Source organism: Sceloporus occidentalis, unplaced genomic scaffold, assembly GCF_023333645.1.
Source record: "Sceloporus occidentalis isolate IW3139 unplaced genomic scaffold, rSceOcc1.0.p SCAF_26, whole genome shotgun sequence".
In the NCBI taxonomy this organism is placed as follows: Eukaryota; Metazoa; Chordata; class Lepidosauria; order Squamata; family Phrynosomatidae; genus Sceloporus; species Sceloporus occidentalis.
Window position 1 is genome coordinate 5,855,254 of NW_028317006.1, and position 24,326 is coordinate 5,879,579.

A 24,326-nucleotide genomic window follows, 5' to 3' on the forward strand; every position below is an offset into this window, starting at 1 on the left:
AAATATTTGAATGTATTGATCAATACTTTTTAAATATATTAAATATATTTAATGTTTTAAATTATTTGTTACATATGTTTTGTGGAGCATCACCTTTATTTATATAATTTTTTTTTTATTTTATTTTTTATTTTTTTTGAAATAAATGTTATCATGCTCCCTAAAATGTCTGCACGCTACCTCCACACACATACCCTGCTCGGTGGCCATCGCCGAAATCCATGCAACGCTATTTATCTTGAGATGTCTGAATTTAAGAAGCCTTAGAATAACCCTGAGGACACTCTTGTGAACAGAGTTGGCAATCAGAGAGTCTGTTGTCAAAAAACATTTAATAAACCCATGCATGTGCATTTAATTAAAACCTAACAGTTCTGCAGAGTCATGTTATATGATGGGTATTATTGCAGGGACATAAGAATCCTGTCGTTTATCGCAGTCTGTTGCGATAAATCTACCATGTTCTCTTTGCAGGTGTAATGTTGGGTACGGCTGACATTTCTGTGCCAAATGGAGCCAGTGGCAGTCCAGTGGGTGAGTGAAACTGCAGCTTCTACGTTCTTTGTGGAATTATGTACATGGAACTGTACACCAAACCTAATTTATTTTTACTACAGTGGACTCGTGGATTGTCCAGCTTTTATCAAAGCATGGCAAAGAAATATGTGTCCAGAATTATCGTCTTGATTGTTGCCAGCAGAATATTATACATGATATTTTCAGCACTTCTAACAGTACATTATCAGGGGACTTACAAGATTTGCTGGGGGACAGAGTCTTAAGAAGTTTGTGATACCTTTTTAGTGGGCCAAAATCCACAGAGGTAAGAAGACGGGCCCTTACAGTGTAAAAGCTACATGACTAAAGGTTATCACAAACTTTGCAGTCCAGAATAGTACCGTATTTGCTCGATTATAAGACGAGGTTTTTATAATCGGGGTCGTCTTATAATCAGACCTCAAATAGGTCTGACTATGAGACGACTAAGATCCAGATCCCCTGCAGCTGCAGGGGACCTGGATCCTCCTGTCTCCCCCGCCCGCCCCACTTACCGGTACCTCTGAGTCCACAGTGTGTAGCTGGGGCAGCGTGTAGATGTCTAGGCGATTCGCGTAGACAACTTCCGCTGCAGCAGGAAGGAGGCGTGGCTAGCAGCGGGGATTGTCTGCGTCCATCGCGCAGACCTTCCCCGGCTGTCAGAGATCAGAGTTCCCTGCCCCGGCTACATGACAGGGAAGTCAGAAGCACCGGTAAGTTTGGGGGGGGGGGAGTGTTAAATGGGGGGCATAAGGCATTTCTGGAGCAGAGTGCTCTGTGAAATACCTTTTAACCCCCTTAATGCCACTCTGCCTCCAGAAATGCCTTTTTAACCCTCTATATGCCACTCTGCCTCCTGAATGCCTTAAACCTCCCTATATGCCACTCTTCCCCATATTATGACTTTTAACCCTCTAAATGCCAGTGGCATATAGGGGTATAAGGCATTTATGGAGGCAGAGTGGCACATAGGGGGTCAAAAGGCATATCATGGGGCACAGTGACATATAGGGTTAAAAGGCATATCATGGGGCACAGTGGCATTTAGAGGGTTTAAAGGCATATCATGGGGCACAGTGGCATATAGGGGGTATAAGGCATTTCTGGGGCAGATGTGCATAACTGGGGGGCAGGTTGGAAAATAGAAAGAAATAAAACCAAAATATTTTTCTCAATCATAGCTTTTATTTTAAAAAAAATAGTTTAGATGAATTAACATTTACTGGTAAAACTTTTTTCCTATAGGGGTCGTCTTATATTCAGGCTTTTTCTTTTTTTCCTAAATTATTAATCAGATTTGGGGGGTCGTCTTATAATCAGGGTCGTCTTATAATCGAGCAAATACGGTAATATCCATTTTTATCCACGGCTTAATGATAGTTTCTGTTAAAGCATAATATGTTAAAGCACATATGCCATTGTAGAATAGTGGATATACGTATCATACTGCAGACATTGCAGTGGTACTGAAACTAGGTCACCCTAAATGGATGCCTATACCCTAAAGATGTAAATCCTGAAAATCAATTGCCCCCCGGCCCAGGCCGGCCATGGCTGAAAGGCAGCATGTCTTTGATACCAGCTTAAAATAAAAATAAATAAATAAATGGGCACGTCTGCCTCTTTTAACCCCTTAACGACAATTGCCGGTCCTGGCACGACACGGAAAAGCATGTGCTTTACGACAATTGACGTGCCAGGACCGGCACGTCTTTAAACGGGTGCAGAAAGCGATCTGTTTTCGCTTTCTGCACCCAAAAAACGTTGCTGAATGCCTCGACCTCGAGGCATTCAGCAACGCCGCTATCGGAACGAAGGGGCCATCTCTGGCCCCTCCACGGGGCGTCAACATCCGCCATACTTTGTATGGCGGCGGACGCCCGTATTAAAAGCGTTTAGGAGGCGATCGACGATCGCCTCCTAAACTTAAATGGTGTCGCTGGAATGCCTCGATCAGGAGGCATCCAGCGACACCAAACACTTACCTTTCGATGGGCTGTGACCGCTCCGGAGAGCGGTCACAGCCGCAGCTGCCGATGATCTTCGCCATCAAGCAAGATGGCCGCTGCCCTGTAACAGGAACAAACAAATTTTAAAAGTTCGCTAGACGGTCCAGACCATCTAGAGAACTTTGGCTCCACTTGCAGGTTGAATACAGGTACTGCATTCACCATGCAAGTCAATGGAAGCCAGCTTTCTAATCACAGTGTGATTAGTAAAAATAAATTAAAAAAATAAAATAAAATTTATAATAATTAGAAAAAAAATAGTAAAAAACTAGTAAAATGTAAAAATCATTTCCCACTGATGTCACTATCAGGGGAACCTCCAAGTTGAAAAAAAATGTTAAATTTTTTTTTTAAAAAAGACAAAAAACAAATATATATATATAAAAAATATATTTTTGTGAGCAAGTCCTAAAATTAGCATATTAGCTTAAAACAATTCTCGCATGGAAAGAGTTAAAATACTGGCATATTAAATGCCCGTGGGGTGTCTACTTTTAAAAAAGGTATGATTTGATGGGGTAAATTGAATTGGCCAGGTTCAACAACGTCCCAATTAACACCGGGGGAAGGATGGCCACACATCTAATTTCCAATTAGAAAAATGCACACGTACCAAATGTGGCCTTTTAGTTCCCACAAAAATGACACACCCATGCATGTGGGATATCACTGCACTCAGGAGATGTTGCTGAACACATTATGGGGTGTCGTGTGACAGCGGCATATATCAGGAGCTGTAAATTCATACATAAAGTAGGTGTGTGTGGGAAAAATACACACACAAAAATACTACTGCAAACTTTGAAAACATGCTGGTGGTAAAATGTGTGCATGCAAAGAGTTAAAATACCAGCATTTAAAATACCCTGTGGTGTCTAGTTTTGAAAAATATATGGGTTTGTTGGGCATACTGAAATGGCCCGGCTCAAAGATGTACCAAATAGGGCATGGGCAGTGGATCCCCAAATGCCAAAGTTCAACATTGAAAAATGCGCATGCCCCAAATGTGGCCCTTTTGCCCCCAAACGGCCAGGCAAAATCCTTCATGTGAGGTATCGCTGTACTCAGGAGATGTTGCTGAACACATATTGGGGTGTTTTGTGATAGTGACATATACCAGAACCTGTTTATTTATACCTAAAGTAAAATGTGTGTGAAAAAACAAATGCAAAAAAATGACTACCACAAAGTTTGACAAAGACTGGTGGTAGATATGGTGCATGGAAAGAGTTAAAATACTAGCATTTGGAATACCCTGGGCTGTCTAGTTTTCAAAAATATATGATTTGATGGGGTAAATTGCATTGGCCGGGTTCAAAGATACCCGAAATGGCACATGAGGGGAAGAATTACCAGATTTGGAAAAAATGGCTTTGAAATAGCAAAACGCTACCTGTACTTATTGCCCCATAATGGGTAGAAAAAAGCAAAAAAACATAAAAACATTGGGTATTTCTAAACTCAGGACAAATAGTAGAATCTATTTAGCAGGTTTTTTCATTACCTTTTATAGATGAGTAAAAGATTTTTCAACTAAAAGTTAGAAACAGTCATTTTTTTCAAAATTTTTCACCATATTTTATACTTTTTTTAGTAGTAAATAATATGATACAATCAAAACAATGTCATCTAAAGAAAGCCCTTCTTGTCCTGAAAAAAACAATATCTAATGTGTGTGGGTTCAGTAAACGGGAAAGAAGAAAATTACAACTAAACACGAGCAGCGCAGAAATGTTAAAACGGCCATTGTCACGAAGGGTACAAAAAGTAAAATCAGCCTTTGTCACGAAGGGGTTAAATAAATATTGCTACTCTGACAAGTGTCCTCTATTCTCAGCCTGGCCCATTGGTTTGGGATGGAGGGGCTTGCTGAATTAATCAGTCCTTTACTGCTAAATTGAGGTTTCATGCTGACTCTTTCCACATTTTTGGAACATTACCATGATAAATATTTGATGATGTGAGGGTTGTGTTCTCCCCCTACAGTAATAAGAGAATTATTATTGGCAGCGCTGCTCTTCTCTTGTTTCAGATGGAAATGTGACCTACATCGATTTTATTCTTTTTCTCTCTGTACCATTAAAAGGCAAGAGATGAAATCATATTCTTGCGCGGTTATTATGGCCAAAGTGCTTCTATTTGTTTTAAGCTCTTCCTGCTGACTTCAGGGCATGTATCTGATGAACCCCTCTGGGGGGGCCTGTTTGCTGCCATTGTGCTTAGAGTCCCTTAACTGCGACCCCAGTGTCTCCCCCGCGTCGTCATATATACAGCTACATAGAGCAGATCCAGGCAGTCTACGCTTAAGACCATCTGCCGGCTTGGCCTGGGCAGTCATCCCATGCTCTTATCATGGGAACGTGCCTTGTCTGCATTTCAGAATCATTACCTATTCAGAGTCACTACAACACATGCATTGGGGGCTTGCGCTTGTATGCTCAGGTGGGATTCTGTGGGACTAACTTTATTTTAGTAGGTTTTTTGTGCTGTGTATACGAACGATGCCATAGTTATTGAATATTTCGCAGCTCTGTATCCTTTCTCGTGGCTCTGTTTAATTGGGTTAATGACATTTGGAAGGGGCCGGAGACTTTTTGTTACTGCTTAGAAATCAGATTTCGATGGAGGCCGCAGATCTGTGTATGGCAGTAATGTACACCGAGGACTGGCAGGAGGTGTCTTGGATGATTGCCATGTGTCATGGCAGCAGAATGAGGCTCAGTCAAACATTAACAGCGGACATGAGCGTTGAATTGAACATGAAACGATATGTACTCTGCTAAAGCCGGATTAATCTCCGAGCATTGCCACAAGACGGGCCGTCGGTGACAGCATTGTGAAGAACATGTAAAGTTCCTAGCAGACAACTCGTTCGAGGCCACACAAACAACAGGAAATGACTGGGTTGGGTGCGGGCCGAGGAGCAGGTCTGTGAGCCGGCCCCGCGTGGCTAAAGTAGTTTTTTTTATTTTTTGGAGGGTAGTGCCTGAAACTTTAGTAGCGAGAGATAAAACTTACTTTCCTTTTCCGCGATACCACCTGAAACCTGTTTCCGTTGCCTGAAGATTGTGTTTTATTGGTATTGGGCAAATAGATATGAATTATGAATATAATTATTTTTCATTGCAGGGAATGGGTTTGTGAATCCTCGAGCTTCTCCAAGTCTTTTAGGACCAGCAGGTGGTAACGGACTGGGAAAAGTCATGCCTACCAAGTCCCCCCCTCCCCCAGGAGGCAACCTAGGAATGAACAGCCGGAAGCCAGACCTGCGTGTTGTCATCCCCCCATCTAGTAAAGGCATGATGCCGCCTCTGGTGAGTTACCCTTTGTTCAAACATTGTGTGGAATAAGCGACTGACTCTCCGTGAAAATGCTTTGGGCCCATAGAATGACGAAATTAATTTGTATGTTTAATAACTTACAGACACCTGCAAACTTTAATAAATACTCAGTGATTTAATGATTGAGTAGGCGGAATTAATACGAGTAGTAAATGGCATATATAACATCGATTGTTAAAACACTATAGTTTGTGAAGCTTACTCTCTCCGTACCTGGAGGGAATTATGATCTTACAGGTTTGTCGACTCGAAGCTTAGTGATGATTTTGTGAGACAGCTTGGTGTGCAGATCTGGCTTCTATGTGTGCTACAAAATCCCAACCAGACAAGATTGGATCTGTCACTTCTCCCAGACATATTTTACAGATCCATAAACCAAGGTAACCAGTGTAATGGTGTCTACAGATTAACCCTCTAAGGGCCTGAGCTGTTTTACACCTGCAGAGCTAGAGCAGTTTCTTTGGGGGTTTGTTGCCCATTCATCCAGTAGAGCATTTGTGAGGTCAGGCACTGATGTTGGATCAGAAGGCCCGGCTCTCAATCTCCATTCCAGTTCATACCAAAGGTGTCCGATGAGGTTGAGGTCAGAGCTCTGTGCGGCCGGTCAAATTCTTCCACACCAGACTCATCCGGCCATGTGTTTATGGACCTTGCTTTGTGCGCTGGGGCACAGTCATGCTGGAACAGGAAAGGTCCTTCCCCAAACTGTTGGATGCATAGCACTGTCCAAAATGTCTTGGTATATCCCCTTCTGCATACCAACATCAGTGCCTGACCTGACAAATGCTCTACTGGATGAATGGGCAAAAATCCCACAGAAATGCTCCAAAATCTTGTGGAAAGCCTTCCCAGAAGAGCAGAAGCTGATATAGCTGAAAAGGAGGGACAACTACATATTAATGTCTTTCATTTTTAGAATGCAATTTCAGATGTCCCAATACTTCTGTCCATATAGTGTGCGTGCGTGTTTAAAATATATATATTTTCAGGACAAGTAGGGCTTTTCTTTGAAGCCATATTTATAGATATAACAAAATTTAACAGGAATATAATTGAAAAGGGTGAAATTTACAGAAGGAAGTACAGAGTAGAGGACTGCATCGGGATGCGGGTGCGGGCGGTCAGACACTGTACCTGCGGGTCCCGGTAATCCCGCGCAGTTCCGCAAGGCTGCCTTCGCATTGCTCCCTCACAGCATCTCTTCTCTCGTTCCGCCCAGGAACCCAGCAGAGTCACGTGATTTTACGTCCCTTCCCGTGACTCCGCTGGGTTCCTGGGCAAGAGAAGAGATGCTGTGAGGGAGCAACGCGAAGGCAGCCTTGCGGGACTGCGCAGGAAATCTGCAGTTCAGGTAAGGGGTGGGCGGGATTGGACAAGTGGCGGGAGCCGGCGGGAATTGGACACATGTGGCAGGAGCGGACACATATGTGGCGGGAGTGGGCTTGAGTATAACACACATGTTGGGGGAGCCGGCGGTAATGTCAAAATCAGCGGGATTAAAAAAAAGTCCCGTACAGTCCTCCATTTAACTAAATCAGTTTTTAAAATGTGTTGCTAAAAGCCAGTGATAGAGGAGACTTCGTGGCCCCCCCCCCGCAACTCTGGTGATGCAGTGCTGATTTTTAACCCACAATGTACCAGGTATGTCACCGGAACCAGCTTTCTTGTGATGTACCTTGTAATTGTGCAATCCCAACTCTGTTAAATTAGTCAAGATATATGTGTTAAAAAACCCAATTTATGTGAATAACAAGAGGGCAGAGATGATGGATTATTCCTCCTCATAATGTTATTCCTCCACTTCAAGCCACTGCCTCTCTTTTTTTGGCAGCTGTCTTGTATGCATCTGCAAGTGTTTGGGGGGGAAAAAGAAGGCGAGAAAACGTCAACAGCAATTTTTTTTCTTAATTAAATTTTAGGGTGAAATTACCCATTTGAAGTTTAGGTGTCACCTCCCAGCGTCTGTATTTATAATGGTGGTGGAAGATATCTTGCTGACTGGTTTTAAAGAGCGTGTTCATGCTATTTACTGCTAATAACCAATGTGAAAGGGAAACGTGTAGCTGAGGAATTCATTTCCATTTTTAAAATAGGGCTTTCACAAATTTTAATATATATATATATATATATATATATATATATATATATATATATATATAAAAATATATATATATTTCCTTATCTGTGCTTTCCCTCGTTTATGTACAGACAGAAGAGGATGAATTAGACTTGGTAAGTTAAGTGCGTGCATGGAAAAGATCACATAACATTAGTGGGAATGTTCCCTTTAAAATCTTCTAAAGCTATAAAAAAAACTGGACAATGCCTAGAATAGAAACAACATTGTAAACCCAGATGAGCTTTTTATCTTTAAAGGGAACATTTACAGGAGGGGGCTTTAAACTATTCCGGTCACTTTCCATAGTCACACATCTCGCTCCGTCTCACATTGTACTTTACATTAGGCCTGAGTATCCGTAGCTCTGAAGAAGTGCAGTAGTGTTTTGATTTCTTTCAGTGAGGTTACATCATCCTTGGTGAGGTCACTTCTTGACGATGCAGGGAATGATCTCATCCTTCACAGGAAGTTAAAGACTCCAGCCTGCTGAGTGCAGAGAGCCCCAGCCCACAGATAAATGCTCATCAGCTATACAGTGCCCGGCCCCTTAGAAATTATCGTAGTGTTTAAACACTCTTACTCCCTGCTCCTCGCATTCTTTAGATTACATTTTTTTTAGCAGCATTTCATAAGGTGCATGCTGCATGGCAAAGTGGTCTAGTCCTAGTGTGATGTGATGCATGGTTTGACGTGTGAATATCTTTATAGAATAAAGATCACCTACTATATGTTGTTGTGGTTAAATGTGTATGCATGCGAGTACAACCTGTTCTAGAACAAATACAGTGGGTGGGGTGTTCTATTTAGGGTGTGCTGAATGGGTCATATCTGCCTTCAAAGTTTGGTCTAAAACTAAAGTGCTGGGGGCTTGATGGAATGTAAAGAAGTTTTACTTTACTGAGGCGATGGTAGATAAGTGGAATAGTCGTCCAGCAAAAGTGGCAGCAGTTTTTACAACGTGGTAGTTTAAACATGCATAGGACTGGACATAAGGCAAGACTATAGAGTTTTTGTACAGCATAACAAGATAGGCAGACTAGATGACCCAAATGGTTATCTGCTGTCAAATGACATTTCTACATGTGCCCTACTGTACCTTACAATGATGGCTTTTCCAAAACAACAGCGCGAGGGAGGCACCACTCTCCAGGGGCATTTTCCAAACCACTCAAATGTTGTTAAAGGGACAGTATAGCATAATGAAGCCTGCATTAAGAGCAGTGTTTGAATATTATCTAAACTATGTCTCTTCTGACATTTCGGTGTAATTCAGATGCCTTTCTTACACTGTTAATTTCTGTGTCTTGGCTATCAAGGTAACTTATTTTAAAAGCACTTTTAAATTGAAAGCACTGACCAAATTCAGACCCTTGTAGGGAAACATGGTTCCGGTAAACATAAAGCCCAATGCTTCAACAGTCAGTGGCGTCCATCTTTCCCCTCTCACCATCCTGTTGGCGGGATATATGTTAGTGGAAGGGACCAGAGGCCCTTACCGCACCGCTGGCATTCCAACCCTAGCCCCCTGTACCCACCGTGTGCTGCACAGCTCAACAGCCTACAACCCAACCTGCGATTTCAGCTTCCACAATACCCAATGCTCATCATTCATGTGGTTTGTAGCGCTTGATTTCTGTTATGCCAATAAACATTGGCATGGATAAGGATTCAGATCTTCCCAATTTATTATAAATGTTAAAGTAAATCAGGAGCTGAGTGCCCCAACCCCTGTAGCTGAATGCTGAAATGAATTTAACGCTTTGATGTTTGCCAGCTTGGAGGCTTTAACAAGTTTTCAGCTAAACAAGAGTGCCCTCCAGTGGTGAAAGAAGGAAATTACGTAAAAAAATCCTTTTCATTAATTATCTCCACTTAAATCGAACAAATATGTGATGTGATCAGCCATGAATAAGGATGTAGAGCAATTAAGTTGCCTTCTTTGTGTTTTATGAATTTCAGGAACATGATTTTCCTTTGTCTCGTATTTAGGCATTCTGAATGAGGCTGTTAATTTAATTCTGTGAGGAAGCCTCTCATCTCCTTCATTCTTTTCACAGAACTCACAAAGGATAGGCAGCTCTCAGTCTGCGCAGCCTCTTGCTACTCCGGTTGTTTCTGTGACAACACCCAGTTTGGCTTCACAGGGTCTGGTCTACTCTGCAATGCCGACTGCCTACAACACGGGTAAGGCTTCCCTCAGACACCCTCCCCAGGTTAGACCGTGTGCTATGTACAAAAGTGGTTTTGGAATAATAATTGTTCCCATCAAGAACGGTCCAATCAGCAGGGGGTTAATTGCAGCCATGTGCTTTATTGGGGGTTTGTTGTTCATGTACACCGCAATAAACACAGTTGTTGATGAATGTGGTATAAGGGCTGTCCTGTCAGATTAACTCCAGTACTTCTTAATACCTTCCACTTACGCTTTGAGAACAAACAATACACAGCATTTAGAGGATCTCTTCTCTGGTAGAACAATTCCTATAATTGTTTCTGTGTGTGCCTACAGAATACCCCCTGACCAGTGCGGAGCTGTCTGTTCTCCAGGGGTTTAACTCCCCTGGAATCCTGCCTCTGGGGCAAGTGTCTGCATGGCAGCAGCATCAACTAGGACAAGCAACCCTCAGCTCTCTCATGTAAGTATACAATGTCTGTTCCCACACATGCCACTCGGGGCCATCTCTCTTGTGATATAATTTCATTTTTATATAATTTGACTTTGTGTAAGTGACATAACCAAACATTATGAAATTTGGATGTGCATGCATTGCATCAACCACTAACTCGTTGACTTTGAAGTAATGCAGTTTCTCTTCTTTCCACAGGGCTGGTGGGCACTTATCTCAGGGTTCAAGCTTATCTATAAGTACCAACCAAAACATCAACATAAAGTCTGAGCCGATATCACCTCCCCGTGACAGAGTCACACCTTCTGGATTCCCTCCTCAGCAACTGCATCAACACCAGCCTCGCCCCGAAATGGGGCGATCGCCCGTCGACAGCTTAAGCAGCTCCAGCAGTTCGTACGATGGAAGCGACCGAGAGGATGTCAGGAATGAATTCCATTCGCCTGTTGGTCTGGGAAGAAACCCCAACAATGAAGACAGGGACAGCCCCTCAATGAAACGCATGCGAATGGATGCTTGGGTGACATAAGTCCTTCCCGGTGCCACTTCTGGCAAGGAGTCCCCAGCGTCTGAAACATTAAAAAGGATGCAGAACCCTTATATATTATATATAAGTATATAGATATGGCTCACACACACAAGTCCGTTGGTTGCGTGTGTGTGTGTGTATGTGCTCTTGTGTAATACACACTTCAATCAGGTACCTGCTGAAATGACTGTACACAGACTTTGTCCTCTGTGATGTGGCACTTATGTGGACTTTTAATACCCTTTTGGAGAAATGAAACGCATTTCGCATCTGTGTTTTCCTGTTGTTGAGACAACAATAGCAAGGATGCTTTTTTGGGGAGGGTGGTTGACAGGCAGTGGAAAGTTCACAAGCTGCAGGTATTATAGTGCACACTCAAGTGTCTTGAGACCCTCCTTCCCACTCCCTATCTCCCACTTCCTAATGGTCTTAACACTTTCACTGCCAGAGGAGTTTGCATTGCAGAATGCTGTTGGTCTCTCTGTAAGCTGATTGGTGCGAGATTTTGCTTTTTACAGAAGGTATAGAAAAAGCGGGAATCTAGGAAAGCAATACTGTACACTATAACATTATACCAAACACAACAACACACAGATCCCTCTTACAAAAGGAGTACACAAAGGGCTGATGCCACATAATCTATTTTTGCACGTGTAATAAAGATGTATCAGGACAGAGAAGTGAGATTAGACTTCGAAAGTGTGATTTTCAAAACCGAGGAAAAGCATGAGAATTTACATATATTACAAATTTTAAAATATAACATTCTATAAGCCTAGAGTGAAGGCATAAAAAAATAATATATTAAGTTATAATTGGAGTATGTTTAAGAACATTTCTTTTTACATTCAGACCTTGGAAGAAACAGAGAACTGATTTTAGCTTGTGTATATTTTATATCATGGTAAAACAATATCCTTATGAATTAATGACTATATATATATATATATATATATATAAAAAGTTATATACTTTTGAACACGTTCTGCAATGAATTATTTATATAAACCAAAGCTGTACCTTTGAGCTTTTTTGTAGACTATAGATTTATCTTGTCATTTCCTGATTTTTTCTTTTTTTTTTTTTTTCTTTCACAGTTAAAAAAAAAACAAAACAACAAAATAAAGCAAAAAAAGTGAAAGAAAATACACTTGCAAATGAAAATTATAAAATAAGCCATGGTAATTATTATTGTATGTGTAAATTAAACTTTGAGCCAAACATTGTGTATATCTTGAATATCTCACCGTATGATGTAAGTACTGCTGTGTCGTGCGTTCACCAAACTAAAATATATATGTTTTTGTGGATGTTGCCAACTCTAACTTATAAAGGCGATACATCCTTCACAAAAATAGTAGAAAAGTATACCGTGAGTAATATGTGAAACGGTCATAAATGCTGTCCTCGGTCTCGGGTATTTATTGCTAGTACTGTTAATACACAGCATTTTATTCTTATTATTCGTTTGGGAGAGATTCCTAAAGTGATTTGCTTCTGTTGTCCTAACAATGATGTATAATGGTGTAGAAAGCAAAGTGACAAAAACAAATGCCACAACCTACTGATAAATGGAAATCACTCTCACTACCCTGCAGAGGGGTTTGTAAGCATCAACCAAAACTGAGGATAATTGTAATGTTTTTTTCTGCGAAAGAGGAAGGTATATGTGGGTTGAAGATTGGGCTGTGATTTCTGGAGAGAGTCCCCTGGGATTCCTGTCCTCGACAACATGACATTTTACTTTCAATGCTCTAAAGTGTGCCTTCCATAGTCTTTTGGAAAATTCTAAGTATAAGGGCTTACATCATGTGTCCATGTTTAGCCTCGAGGGGCCAGGACAAAAAATGTAGGCAGCTATGTGGAAGCTCCTTTTATTACATAATTACATGGTGTCCCCAGGCTTTGTTTAAGAATTCTGATCTGCTTTGTATTCAGATCTCTTCCCTGGTCTGACTGGTAACGGTTCCTTTTAGAATGGTGATCATCCATTCTAATACACCAGGTCCCAAGCAGTTTAATGTTTCTGGAACCCATGACAGATATGCATCTCGGCTTATGTCTTACGCTGTCCACTAGTCATGCAAAACATGTATTGAACTTAAGACAATTTGGCTACTACAATAGGTGCCTCTGTACACCTTTTAATGCTCATCTTGGTCACCTTGTATGCCTTTTTGCCCATTTGCACTATAGTGTTACAATTGGACCCAAAATGCATTTATCCGCTCCTCCAGATTCCGAATGAGCCTCACACATGCATCGATAGTTCCATTGGGCCATTGTCTCGGTTCTGGGTATTTCACAAGGCGCATAGGCTCATTTTTTTTATTGTTTTGATTGGGTCGTTAGTTCAGTGACAAGTTTTACTGCTAAACAGAACGGGGAAACCATAATAGGACAGAGTATGTCGGATAAGAAGGACTTAGGACCCTGCAAAGTCCAAAATGTATTAATCTAAAATATATATATACACCATACAAATATGTGATCATTGAAATAAGTCTCCCTGACCAATCACCTGCTCTTAATACACACATACTCCTAAGTTCTTTTCTATTGCTGCCTCACAACCTTTTTGTAATAATGCAGGTTTTTCTTTTTAATGTCTTGGGGATGGTTGATGGATATAACAAAAAAAATTCATTTTGCTCATTTTAAGCTTCGGCTAGATTTATTCAGTAGGCTTCTGCTAATTTTTTGTTAAAGCTGCTATGATTAAAACTCTGGTATTTCATACTTCCGTCCATAGAAGAATACCTTCTAGCAATGTCTAGATCAGAAAAAGAAGCGATTCCTTCAGAGGCTAGAAAAACTTAAGGCCGTGAAAACTATTAACAAGTCAAATAGTTTGGCTGCCTTTAAAGTGTGCATTATAAAATTAGTATGTGTTCTTTATGGCCATCATAAAATGAAAACCGTATCTGTTAAATGTACATAAAAAAACCCATTTCACCCATTCTATGTAGGTGCAGGTAACTGGCAGAATGTTTCTTAATCTGGGAACTTGTGCCCTTTGGTGTGGGAATTTTGGGGCATTGAGATTGATATGCATCAGCCTTACTGTCCACTTATGGCTAGTTGTATTTTCAGGGACCTTTGGTCAGATGTTGGTTCCTTGGTCGTTCATAAAGGCCTTTTACATTTCTAAGAGGAAGACAATACCCTAAAAAGAAGGAATGACTCATTTGTAGAACTTTTGGGGAGTACTTTTGTATCATTTTAGATTTCCTTCATCACCAGCCATTTAGCACCTAGTGAAATTATGTCCTCATTGGTGTTGTGTGAATTTGTTGTGGGATGATGAATTTAAAGCCCATTTCTCTTAATCTCCACCTTTCCTTTCAATTTTTAGCCCAATGCAGGTAGATGCATGTACTGTCTGCTTCATGTAGCCTATAAGAAGTGAGTCAAGCGAGAACCCTTTGGGGGTTTCGAGTGGTAGCGCTATACTAGTGACCAGCTTGAAGCTATGTTAGATGATTAGAAGCCCAAGCTCTGGCCTGGCTTGCACTAACACCAAAAGCGTTGCTCGCTTATCCCTTCTCTGGGTTGTGTAAGCATCTCAACGGACACTGAGAATGAGTGAGCTGGAGTTCTGTAGTATACGTAGCACAGCAGATATCCTCTCAAATGTTCTATATGTGATCATAATAGACTCTAGAAGCTGAATGGGACGTACTGTATATGTGCAGCGCGGGGACGCCGGGATGTTACTTCCAGCGCTTCCTTCAGCACCCAGCTCTCAAGAGACTGCATGGAATAGTAATTTTAATTGCTTGTGGGGCTTGAATTGTCACATTAGGTTTCATGGCACAGAGTAAAGCTCTCTAAAGCCTGTTTCTAATTAGCAAATTGCTCATCGGTTATCCAATTAAGCGGTTTGAATAAGAGGCGTTGTAGGTTGCAAGTTTAAAGGTTGGTGCTTTACAAATCTTTTGATTCGCCTACAGAAAAATGAGATGGAACGTTTTCAGCTCTGCTTTCCATGTACACCGCAATTAAAAATAACACACGTGCTGATTTCTTATTATTGCTGCGTTCTTATTGAACAGGTTGCTGTTTTTGTCACTTTGCTAGGCATTGTGGAGACTGGATATTATTTGTATGAGGGTATCTCACAATAAGAGTGAGAGTCGTATACATAGTGGCATTCCCCTTTGCCGTCTATTCTCTTGCGTGCCTTAAGAAAATGGCTGTGCTGACTGTATTCCAGCTCCTATGCAGATGATCCCTTTGTGTAAAAAAAAAAAACTTACTTTTTAAATATTTACCTAAACTGTTTTTCTGTTTGAAACCGATCCGGAGAGCATTAATCTAGCAGTTTTCTCACGCTGCTCATTACTCTTCGTTGATCGGAGTTGGAAGCACTGACTGACTTTAATTTATTAAATAACTAAATGGATTTGCCTTCTTTTGGATAAAAAGCAGGAAGGATATGTAGAAGCGTTGAGCCTAAATGACTATGTTACCATTTTTTGTATTGTTTTTATTTTAAAAGGGTGTTTTCGCTTTGCTATAAGGAGGCACCGGAGGATTAAATCCAGGAGAGGAACCATGCATAGCAACTATTATGCTGTTGTTATACGTACAGCATACGTGATGTGATCTTTTTATTTATTTGTTTTTTTGGTCATTTAAATTTGAGATTCCTAATTCTTAAGTATACAACTTCTATTATCTCAGAACACGAAGTAGCTTTTGTTACATGAGAAATTTTGTTATATTAGAAATGTACCGGATATGTTTGTCGGAAGTGAGGCAGGTAATGTAATTTACCTTATCAGTAGTGTCCCAGATGGAGAACAAAATACACCCCCCTCCTCCAAAGATCACTGAAGGCGTAGAAGCATCTAAGGGCCGTAGAAAAAAATGAACGTAGAAAGAATTATATTATGTAGATAACCCCAGGCTGGCTTGAGCTTCTACAACGTCTCTAAAGTGAACCTTTTACAAGAGCGTTTTGGGTTCAATGCTCAGAATTCATGATCAAAGGCTATTGATGGCAAGAAAGGCTGACTGAAAGAGCATATGGTGGCCGGAGTGTCTGTTTTAATCAACAAAATTGTTCACCTATAGGCAGCCATCGAAGAAGAAAAAATCCTTAGAGAACCACGTTTCTAGAAGGCAAACTTTTTTCTACTTTTCATCTGTGCGCCTATCTAGCAAAATAAATCACCACCAATGAATAGAAGTGCAAGTGAGCTGTCCGGTCAAGAAAAGAATTTGTGTAATTAACTAGATGTAACCTCTTAAACCTTTTAGTGCCAGAAAAAAAAATATATGCAATGCATTTACATTCTTTATTCGTGATCCTAGGTCATCTACCCTCAAAAACAGTGGTTTAATCATTGTAAAAAAAAACTTGTGATATTTGTTAAACTTTAAAAAAAATAAAAATGTACCATTATCCATATCTGCACACAAGAAATAAAAAGTAAACATGGAACCTTAATGAAGCAAAGGCAATGCTAAACGTAATACAGAATACTTAGAAACCATGGAGGATAGGCAACGTGTTGCATGGTATTACTCTCATCATGCTAAGCCTGTGTTGACCTAAATATACATGCTCGGACATGACATTTGCTGGTGTTGCATTGTCCAAGAAACAGTTAAAAGGCAGAATCCTTACACTGGTTGTAGTAAAAGATGTTTCATGCCAGGATTCACACAAGTTGGTAATTGCCCTGATTGCAGTACCCATTCAAACCTCAGGGTGGCAGGCTCAAATCCTGGCTGGGTGTTCTCGGCCCTTCATTCTTCTGATGTCGATAAATGAGTACCGTTGCTTGGGTAATAACATCCGTTATTCGGCTGCCGTGTGGTTTGGGTCCCAGTGGGAGAAGGGCGTTACATAAGTACTAGTTGTAATGCTTTCGATGACTGGAGTTTTAAATTGTAATTTGGCCACTAATTTGGCCACTAACAACTTGGCGATAAAAGCTGGACTTTGTCGCGATTGCCACAAAACAAAATTGCACAAAGGTGAATTTAAAAAAATAGATCTAAGCAGAATTTCTCCCTGTTATTTTATCTTTATGATGTAACCGATATTTTTGTGTTTCTTTGTTCAATGGTGAAGGAAATAATAGAGATTGTAAAATATTTGTATCCTGCAGTCACAAAAGTAAATATAATGGCTTTTATGTGAACCCGTCCTTGTCCTCTGTCATCTTTAAAGCGTGTTGTGACACCCAGAGCTCCTAGCTAAGGCTGCGTTGACACAAACGGTAAATTTTGGCAGGACAACATTTTCCATGGGGCAACTGCACAGGGCTCGTTCAACGTTTGAGGTCCATCTCTGCCCCTTTTACTTAAGCTGCGTGTATTTAATGTGAAACACCTAGTCGTTTTTTTATGTGACGCGTGTGTTATCAGTTCTTTAAATATTGTGTCATCTGCTGGAACCCAAGAGTCTTAATCCTATGGCTGCTGATCCTTGAAGCTTCCAAATGGATGAGAGAAACTGTTTAAACCACAACTATAAGAAGGTTAGGGGCAGGTGGGACTGCTGGAAGTGTTAAATATCTATGACTAGGCATGATTGCGCATGTGTAGATGATTTAGTGGGGAGATTACATTACTTTACGTTGACCCTGTACACACAGATTACCTGTGATCATATGAAGAGCTTTGGAAGACCGATGAACCTTTCCACAAACCTCCAACGAGGATTTATTTACTAAAGGGAGAGTTGGCAGGAAAGTTGGATTTTAATTCCCCCACTTATTCTACCATTCCTTCTCCAGAACCAAGGGCTGTAAGTAAGGAGACTTTAAAAAAAGCTAACTTTTGAAACTATAGAGCCAGCCAAGGTCCTCCTGCAGCCGAATCTCAGTATTGACGTAAAACAGTTTAAAATACGACTGTCCCTTTAGTGACCAAACACTATTATCCATCATAAGTTAAAGTAAATGGTACAACATCCGATTAATCAAAAATGGTCTGTTTGAGCAAGATAACAGTTGACCAGTGTGGAATTTCTCATTATCCCATTGTTTATTTATGGATTCTTATAAGGCTATTGTTGGCCGCTTCTCATATTCCAACAGAACATGGCAACTGGAAAAATAAAAACTTTCAAAAAGCAAATGGGGGGGGGGGGGGGCTATCCATGACTAGGCTTATAACCTGAAAAACGAAAGGTCATTAAAAAAAAAAAAGGGGAGGTGTACTTCCAATGAATATATACATAAAAAAAAAACAATGCAGAAACGGTGTAATTTTATTCAACAGAAAGACACTTTATTTCTTTAGTGTTGGCAGCAATTTACAAATACTAATTTTCCTTCACAGAAGAAAGTAGTTATACAAATAATATTACATTATACATTAACTTAATTGGAAATTCCTGAACCAGTCTGTGTAAAAGTAAACTTTATAATATCTTGTCAAAGTTATAATACAACCAAATACATCGTGATAAACTGGATTAGAACCCCAAAAATGTGTAAACTGGATATTCCTGGAATGTTCTTTTTCCGTTAACACAGTAAAGGTTTCTTTAAAAAAATGTAAAATTTACATGGCACAAAGAGTTAAATAGTTTAGAAAAAAACTCTGTAAACTGCAGCACTTTAGCACCACATCATTCACTTTGACGGTGAAACGGCCTACAGCGGCTACACAACCGCTAGTGCTGATACAAAATACTATTTAAGCATAGGGGCATTTACATTTATAAATGATGCTTTCATTCAGAGAGGTCATATCATTGTGATCATACAAATCTAGGAGTGGTAACAGTTTGTAGATCATGTTACACACCAATACAAACACACAACATTATTAAATGAAACATGTCAACTGATAAAAAGTGTAATGCAACAAGGCTGCATGTAAATCAAGTCCATAATGACAACGTAATTGAAAGGTACCGTGAGTTAGGCAGCCCTTGTACATGATTAAAATCTTTAATAATAATAAAAAAAAGCAATGGTCTACAAGAGAACGATCATCATAATCCATTTCTGTTAAATAAGCGTACCCAAGGTCATACAATGCAGACAATGATTCCTTTTTATGCAAAATTTCAGGCAATACCTATCATACGTGGCCTGATGTGAATTAGATTGCAGCCATAACTCTCAGCAAGACAAGAAAAAATAAGGGGTGGAATAATCTTTTAGATGTGAATACATGCATATACACACACACACACACACACACACACACACACACACTGATCCCTTTAATGTGCTCTGATAATTATTTTAGGATTTTGTCCCCAAGAATATACAAGATATAACATGTTATATTATTAACCACAACTTAACAAATATATAAGCTTCCTTAACAAAACGCCTGAACACACCAGCCTCCTCCTCTTACTGCAGGGGATCGGTCACGAAAGAGGTGAAGACAGTAACCATCTCACACTTCACTGCCTAGAACGGAGGAGGCTTTCTCCAACATGCGAACAACGCGCACCATGTACCTGTAAACGATGGCTTATGAATGATCCTGAAAACATGTTGTGTCCAGCCTATGAATGCATTCCTGGACGACCTGCCCATTACAAATGTTGTTTAACATGTTGGTATTCTAAAAGTTAAATAAGAACTGACATTTTATTTATTTTTTAAAACCATATTCTCAATAAGGTAATACTATATGAGGTGCGACATGTAAGAGCACGGATTGTTAGACAAGCCTGCATCCTGATACGTTTGGGCATAACTTTAACTGCCCCATGAATGTCCCACACAGTATTAACTGCTTGTATGTAGCACGGTGCTGGAGGCATCGTATCACAAAGTGGGCTCATCAAACCATTGCATTTCCCGTGTGCTGGCATAGTAAGAATGGGACAGGGGATAGATTAAAAATATTACAAGACGGCAGCACTGCTGCCAATAAAGGTGTGTATTATGCAGTTATCCACGAACAAGCCATTCTTTGGCATCCTTAAGTGTAAACTATGGCTTTGTTTTATTTATGTAGCTATATGGTGTTAATTGGAATTGTGCTGTTTAAAAGGCACTGGGTCCACATTAGGGAGGCTCTTAAAATAATAATACAAAAATCTAGGAATGTTGAGGGAGAAGACATCTTCGTGGAACAGCACCGTTAAGCTTTACGCACTACTGGCCATCACAGCACATATTTAGCAAGTAACGTTTTCCAGCCAGCTCCCCGTCATACCGAGCGATTGTCTACACATTACATAGCCGTTAGTAGGAGCATTTAGAAATGACCATTGCGAGATTTTGACGCTGGCAATCGTTAATTGGCACCATAACTATTTAAAGTGACTGAAGCTAATTCTGTGCTTGAGAATGATCTTCACCCTCCTGTATCGATAGGATTGTATGCACTCTGGACATCCTTGTTTAATGTCAGTATATCCTCATGTTTCTCAGAACTGAAGTTTGTGTTTAGAGGAGTGGTGATATGTGTCCCGTTCCAATGATTGGAAGATGTGCCTGGAGTCACTTGTGTTTTGAAGTAGATTATATAAAAGACTGGCAGCACGATTCCAATTAAAAGCATGATAAAAACAGCATTCCACCACCGGATGCCCCAGTCTGCGCCTGAACTGGGGTCTTTCTCCCTCAGTAAGTGAGAAGCTGGATATTTTGAGGTATCTGGCACAATGACCTCGCTGAACAAGTCCTGTGTCTGAGTTGCAGACTCGATGTTTTGATCTATTTCCTGGAAGTATCTGCTCAAGTCTCTGCTCTCTGACACAGTGAAGGCCATCTCCTCGGGCGACTCCATCACAGAAGCCGAAGGAACTCCCTGCTGTAGATTCAGCTTTTCGTGTTGTTCTGTTAAAAGTCCATGAACTTTGACCGGGATCTTGATAGTCTTTAAGGCGTACATATCCTGCTCTCTTATTAAGTTGTTGATTCGTTTAATATCAGCAACCTTTAAGAAGAAAAATAGAACATTCTCAGTACAAACTTTATTATCTTGTCTGGCTTCTATTTAATTGACTACATCGATCCTATCTTTACCATTATATACATCACAACCCCTGGATGTAGTGACTGCTTAACATACTTTGCTTTATGATACCCTTCGCTCAAGCATGTGCAGGCAGAAGAGTCACACTTCCAACCTACAGGCTTCACTATCCTAACTTGGCTGGTCCTGTACGATGGACAGTTGGACCTGTAAGACTTCTTGAATGCCTCCTCATCCACTGAAGTGTTTTTTATACAGGGCCAGCTCTAACCAACTGACCTGCATTACTGTCCGGTGCTGTCATCCTTTTACTGAAATACAGGAATTGCTGTCATATGTATGCCTTCTCGCCCCTTTACCTCAGCCCAATCCACCGAACAAACAAACTGGGGTTTAAGAACTGAAGAGGGAGTTGGTAGGAGAGATGTAGTTTTAATTCCCAGAATCCACAATGCATTAGAAAGGGCCAGCCCTGGCGAATGTCTCCAAAAGAGGGATTGAGCTCGTCCTGCATAATTTCATCAAGAAATTTCATCAATTTTAATATCTTTATACATGGCCATCCCAGCTATTCTTGGAGCAGAAGCTTGCCGGGGCTGGTCCTTTATAAAATGATGTAAAGGTTTTAAGCTGTAACTCTCCTGCAAATTCTAGGTATGCTCTGTCGGGGTAAACAATACAATGTTTTGGTTTTAAGCACCACAACCTATGAAAGTCTCTGAAGGAAAGGGCTACATTAGCATTGCCACTGAAAAGCAGCTGAACATGGTGTTTGACCTAATACAGCACACACCTGCCTAGTATGGCTACCAACAGGTCAGCAGATCATCTATATTGAACACAAAAATGAAACCCACTATTTGCCAATGTTAAACTATATTACTGTATTTAATGTTTAAAAAATATTTTTCTATGCGACTTGTTAAGAAGAAATACATTTGAACTATTGAACGGCACTTACTTTGCAGGCATACTGCAATGCTAGCTTGTACAGGGTGTCATCTTCTGTGATAGCTCGCTCCAAGAAAACCACGTCCCCAACCTTCTGTCTGGAAGCATTCTGCCTCGGTAGCAGCCCACCGCGTGCTCGTAGCTCCGCAACATCAAATTCATCTTCTGAAGAGCTGTCAAGATCTGCAGATCCATTAGCAAATGTGTAAACGTGGCTTCCCGAAGAGGAATGGACACCAGTGGCAGGTTGGAAAGAGTGTGAGGATCCTTCTCTGAGTTTCATGGTTCCAACACTAAGAAAGGTAAACACACACGTTTACTTAGACAACCTTGCTACTACTTTCCTTCATTTATTTATGAGAATCCTGGACCTTTTCTTTGGCCTCTTGTCTGATTTTCTGCATTTGGTGCATACCTTTCACACTGATTTTGAAGTTTGGTGTGCTTTTTTAGATGTGAAAAAAGGGGTTGCCCCCCTCCCCATCAAAATCAGTGTAATGGACAATATTAGCAGGGTGAAGTGTGAACCATGATAAACTATCATATGATAAACTTGGAACTTGCCTGCAAATTGAAGTTGGCAGCAGGCAAGGTTCTAAGCCACATCACATCACATCCTGACGCACGCCAGTCAGTCAAGGGTTCCATTTCTATGGTTCTGATGCCCAAACAAACCATTGTCAGAGCCATACTGGAAAAACATTTAAGGTTTAGCAGATAAATTATCTTCCCAGTAGTAGCAATTAATCTTCCCAGTAGTAGCAATCTCTCAGAAAAACAAGGTGTAAAATAATCCAAAAACATTAAACTCCAACATTAGACACTGGGCAAATACAGAAGTCATGGCAGAGTGGCAAGGAAGAGTTTGCCAAAACGCACCAGTTACATAAGAACTCTGCGTCAGAAGTTTTGGGAGGCACATATCCGGTTGTACCTGGCACAAAATGTAAATCTTCTTGATATTAAGAACCTCATTGAAATAGTTAAGCATGGTGGTCAGTGTCACTGTTTGGGAATGTGTCGCGCTAGGACCTAGACAGCTTGCCAACAGTGAAGGAATCATTAATTCTGCTTTGTATTAGAAATCTACAGAAAAATGTCAGTTGCACATCAGCTGACGTATGGTCTAAGTCATAGAAAGAGGACTTGTTGGCAAAAAAAGTACCATTTGGCTGGTCTAGTCCACCCCGTTTTCTTGTTTAAAGTTGGAGATTTAGTACCTACTCATGAACTCAGTACTTTCCCTCTACCGTTTGTCCCAAACCCTCCTCTCTTCTATCCCTACCCATTCAAAAATAAATAAATAATAGAAGAGGCGCCTGGCCTCATGCCGTACGGGCCATCCGGGCATGTTAGATATAACCCTATTACAGGGCTTGACAAATTTGTTTTGAATCTAGGAGCCAGCTAAAAAAGTTAAGAGCCAGGATTTTTTTTTGGACTACACGCACACTTTTCCCCAGCACTTTGCCCTGCACTTACACTTTGCTCCAGGACTTTGCCCTGCACCCGCACTTTGCCCTGGCCGAAACCGAAAATGACCCCCCCTTTAAAAAAAACAAAAAAACAAAACACACTTTTCATAAAAGTAAGTAACACACCAAAACTGTACAAAAAAAATCAATTATATATATATATATGATAACAGCAATCACAGTCCTGCCCAGACATACCAAGGTTCCAGCACGCACTGGCTGACTTGGCATGAGTGTGATTGCCAACATATATCGGTGCATGAGTGTTCGTTGTTGCAAACTTTGTGTGACAGGCTGACAAACACCTAGGCGCCAGGACAAAATTCTCTGTCGCCATGGCGACCTGGGATTTGTCGAGCTCGCCCATTTGATCCTGCGGATTGACTCCCCAGTGTACTGTCCCACGGAGCTCACCTGGCCACTAAATGAATCATTAATCACTGACCCTGCAGAACCACTTCAGCAACTATTTTAAAGATAACAAGGCCACTGAGGTCTCACTCCCTCTAGTGTACTATGAGGGGCCACTCAACCACTCTTACATAGAAAAAGCTGCAGCAAATTAAACGGTTAACCAGTCTACCGACACAAACCACCACAAACACAACTAGATTTAATGACAGCTCACACACAGGGAACCTGAGTATTAGGGAACCTAAGCACTCTTTTAGGAAAATAGAAGCAAATGAGGCAGACTGCCTGCATGTACCCTAAGGAAGCGTAGAAAATTAGCTTATAATATAAAAACCCAGGATACAAAGGGGAAGCCACAACTTTTGTCCAAAAATACAGAGCACACTTTCCATTCTTACTATGGTGCAGTTTA

General features: G+C 40.7%; 2 protein-coding genes across 2 annotated transcripts in view; one reads left to right on the forward strand and one right to left on the reverse strand.

The window, feature by feature from the left end:
* LOC149300038 (myocyte-specific enhancer factor 2A homolog) overlaps positions 1-11,162 on the forward strand; it is a 29,848-nt gene extending 18,686 nt beyond the window's left edge. Inside the window, 5 exon segments of the mRNA XM_089485461.1 lie at positions 475-534; positions 5,676-5,860; positions 10,064-10,190; positions 10,516-10,642; positions 10,832-11,162. Of these exon segments, the coding sequence (XP_089341587.1) occupies positions 475-534; positions 5,676-5,860; positions 10,064-10,190; positions 10,516-10,642; positions 10,832-11,162 (830 nt within the window).
* Positions 11,163-20,450: 9,288 nt separating this feature from the next.
* On the reverse strand, positions 20,451-22,308 carry LOC149300039 (lysM and putative peptidoglycan-binding domain-containing protein 4-like). The gene is made up of 2 exons (XM_089485517.1): positions 22,036-22,308; positions 20,451-21,035 (listed from the first exon to the last, which is right to left on the reverse strand). The coding sequence occupies exons 1-2, from the start codon at positions 22,306-22,308 to the stop codon at positions 20,451-20,453; spliced, it is 858 nt and encodes a 285-aa protein (XP_089341643.1).
* Between the last annotated feature and the right edge of the window lie 2,018 nt (positions 22,309-24,326).

Coding starts and splice junctions, on each gene's coding strand:
- LOC149300039 (XM_089485517.1), bottom strand. CDS start 22,308: ATGAAACTCAGAGAAGGATCCTCACACTCTTTCCAACCTGCCACTGGT. Junction 21,036..22,035: donor CATTGCAGTATGCCTGCAAA/GTAAGTGCCGTT, acceptor TTCTTCTTAAAG/GTTGCTGATATTAAACGAAT.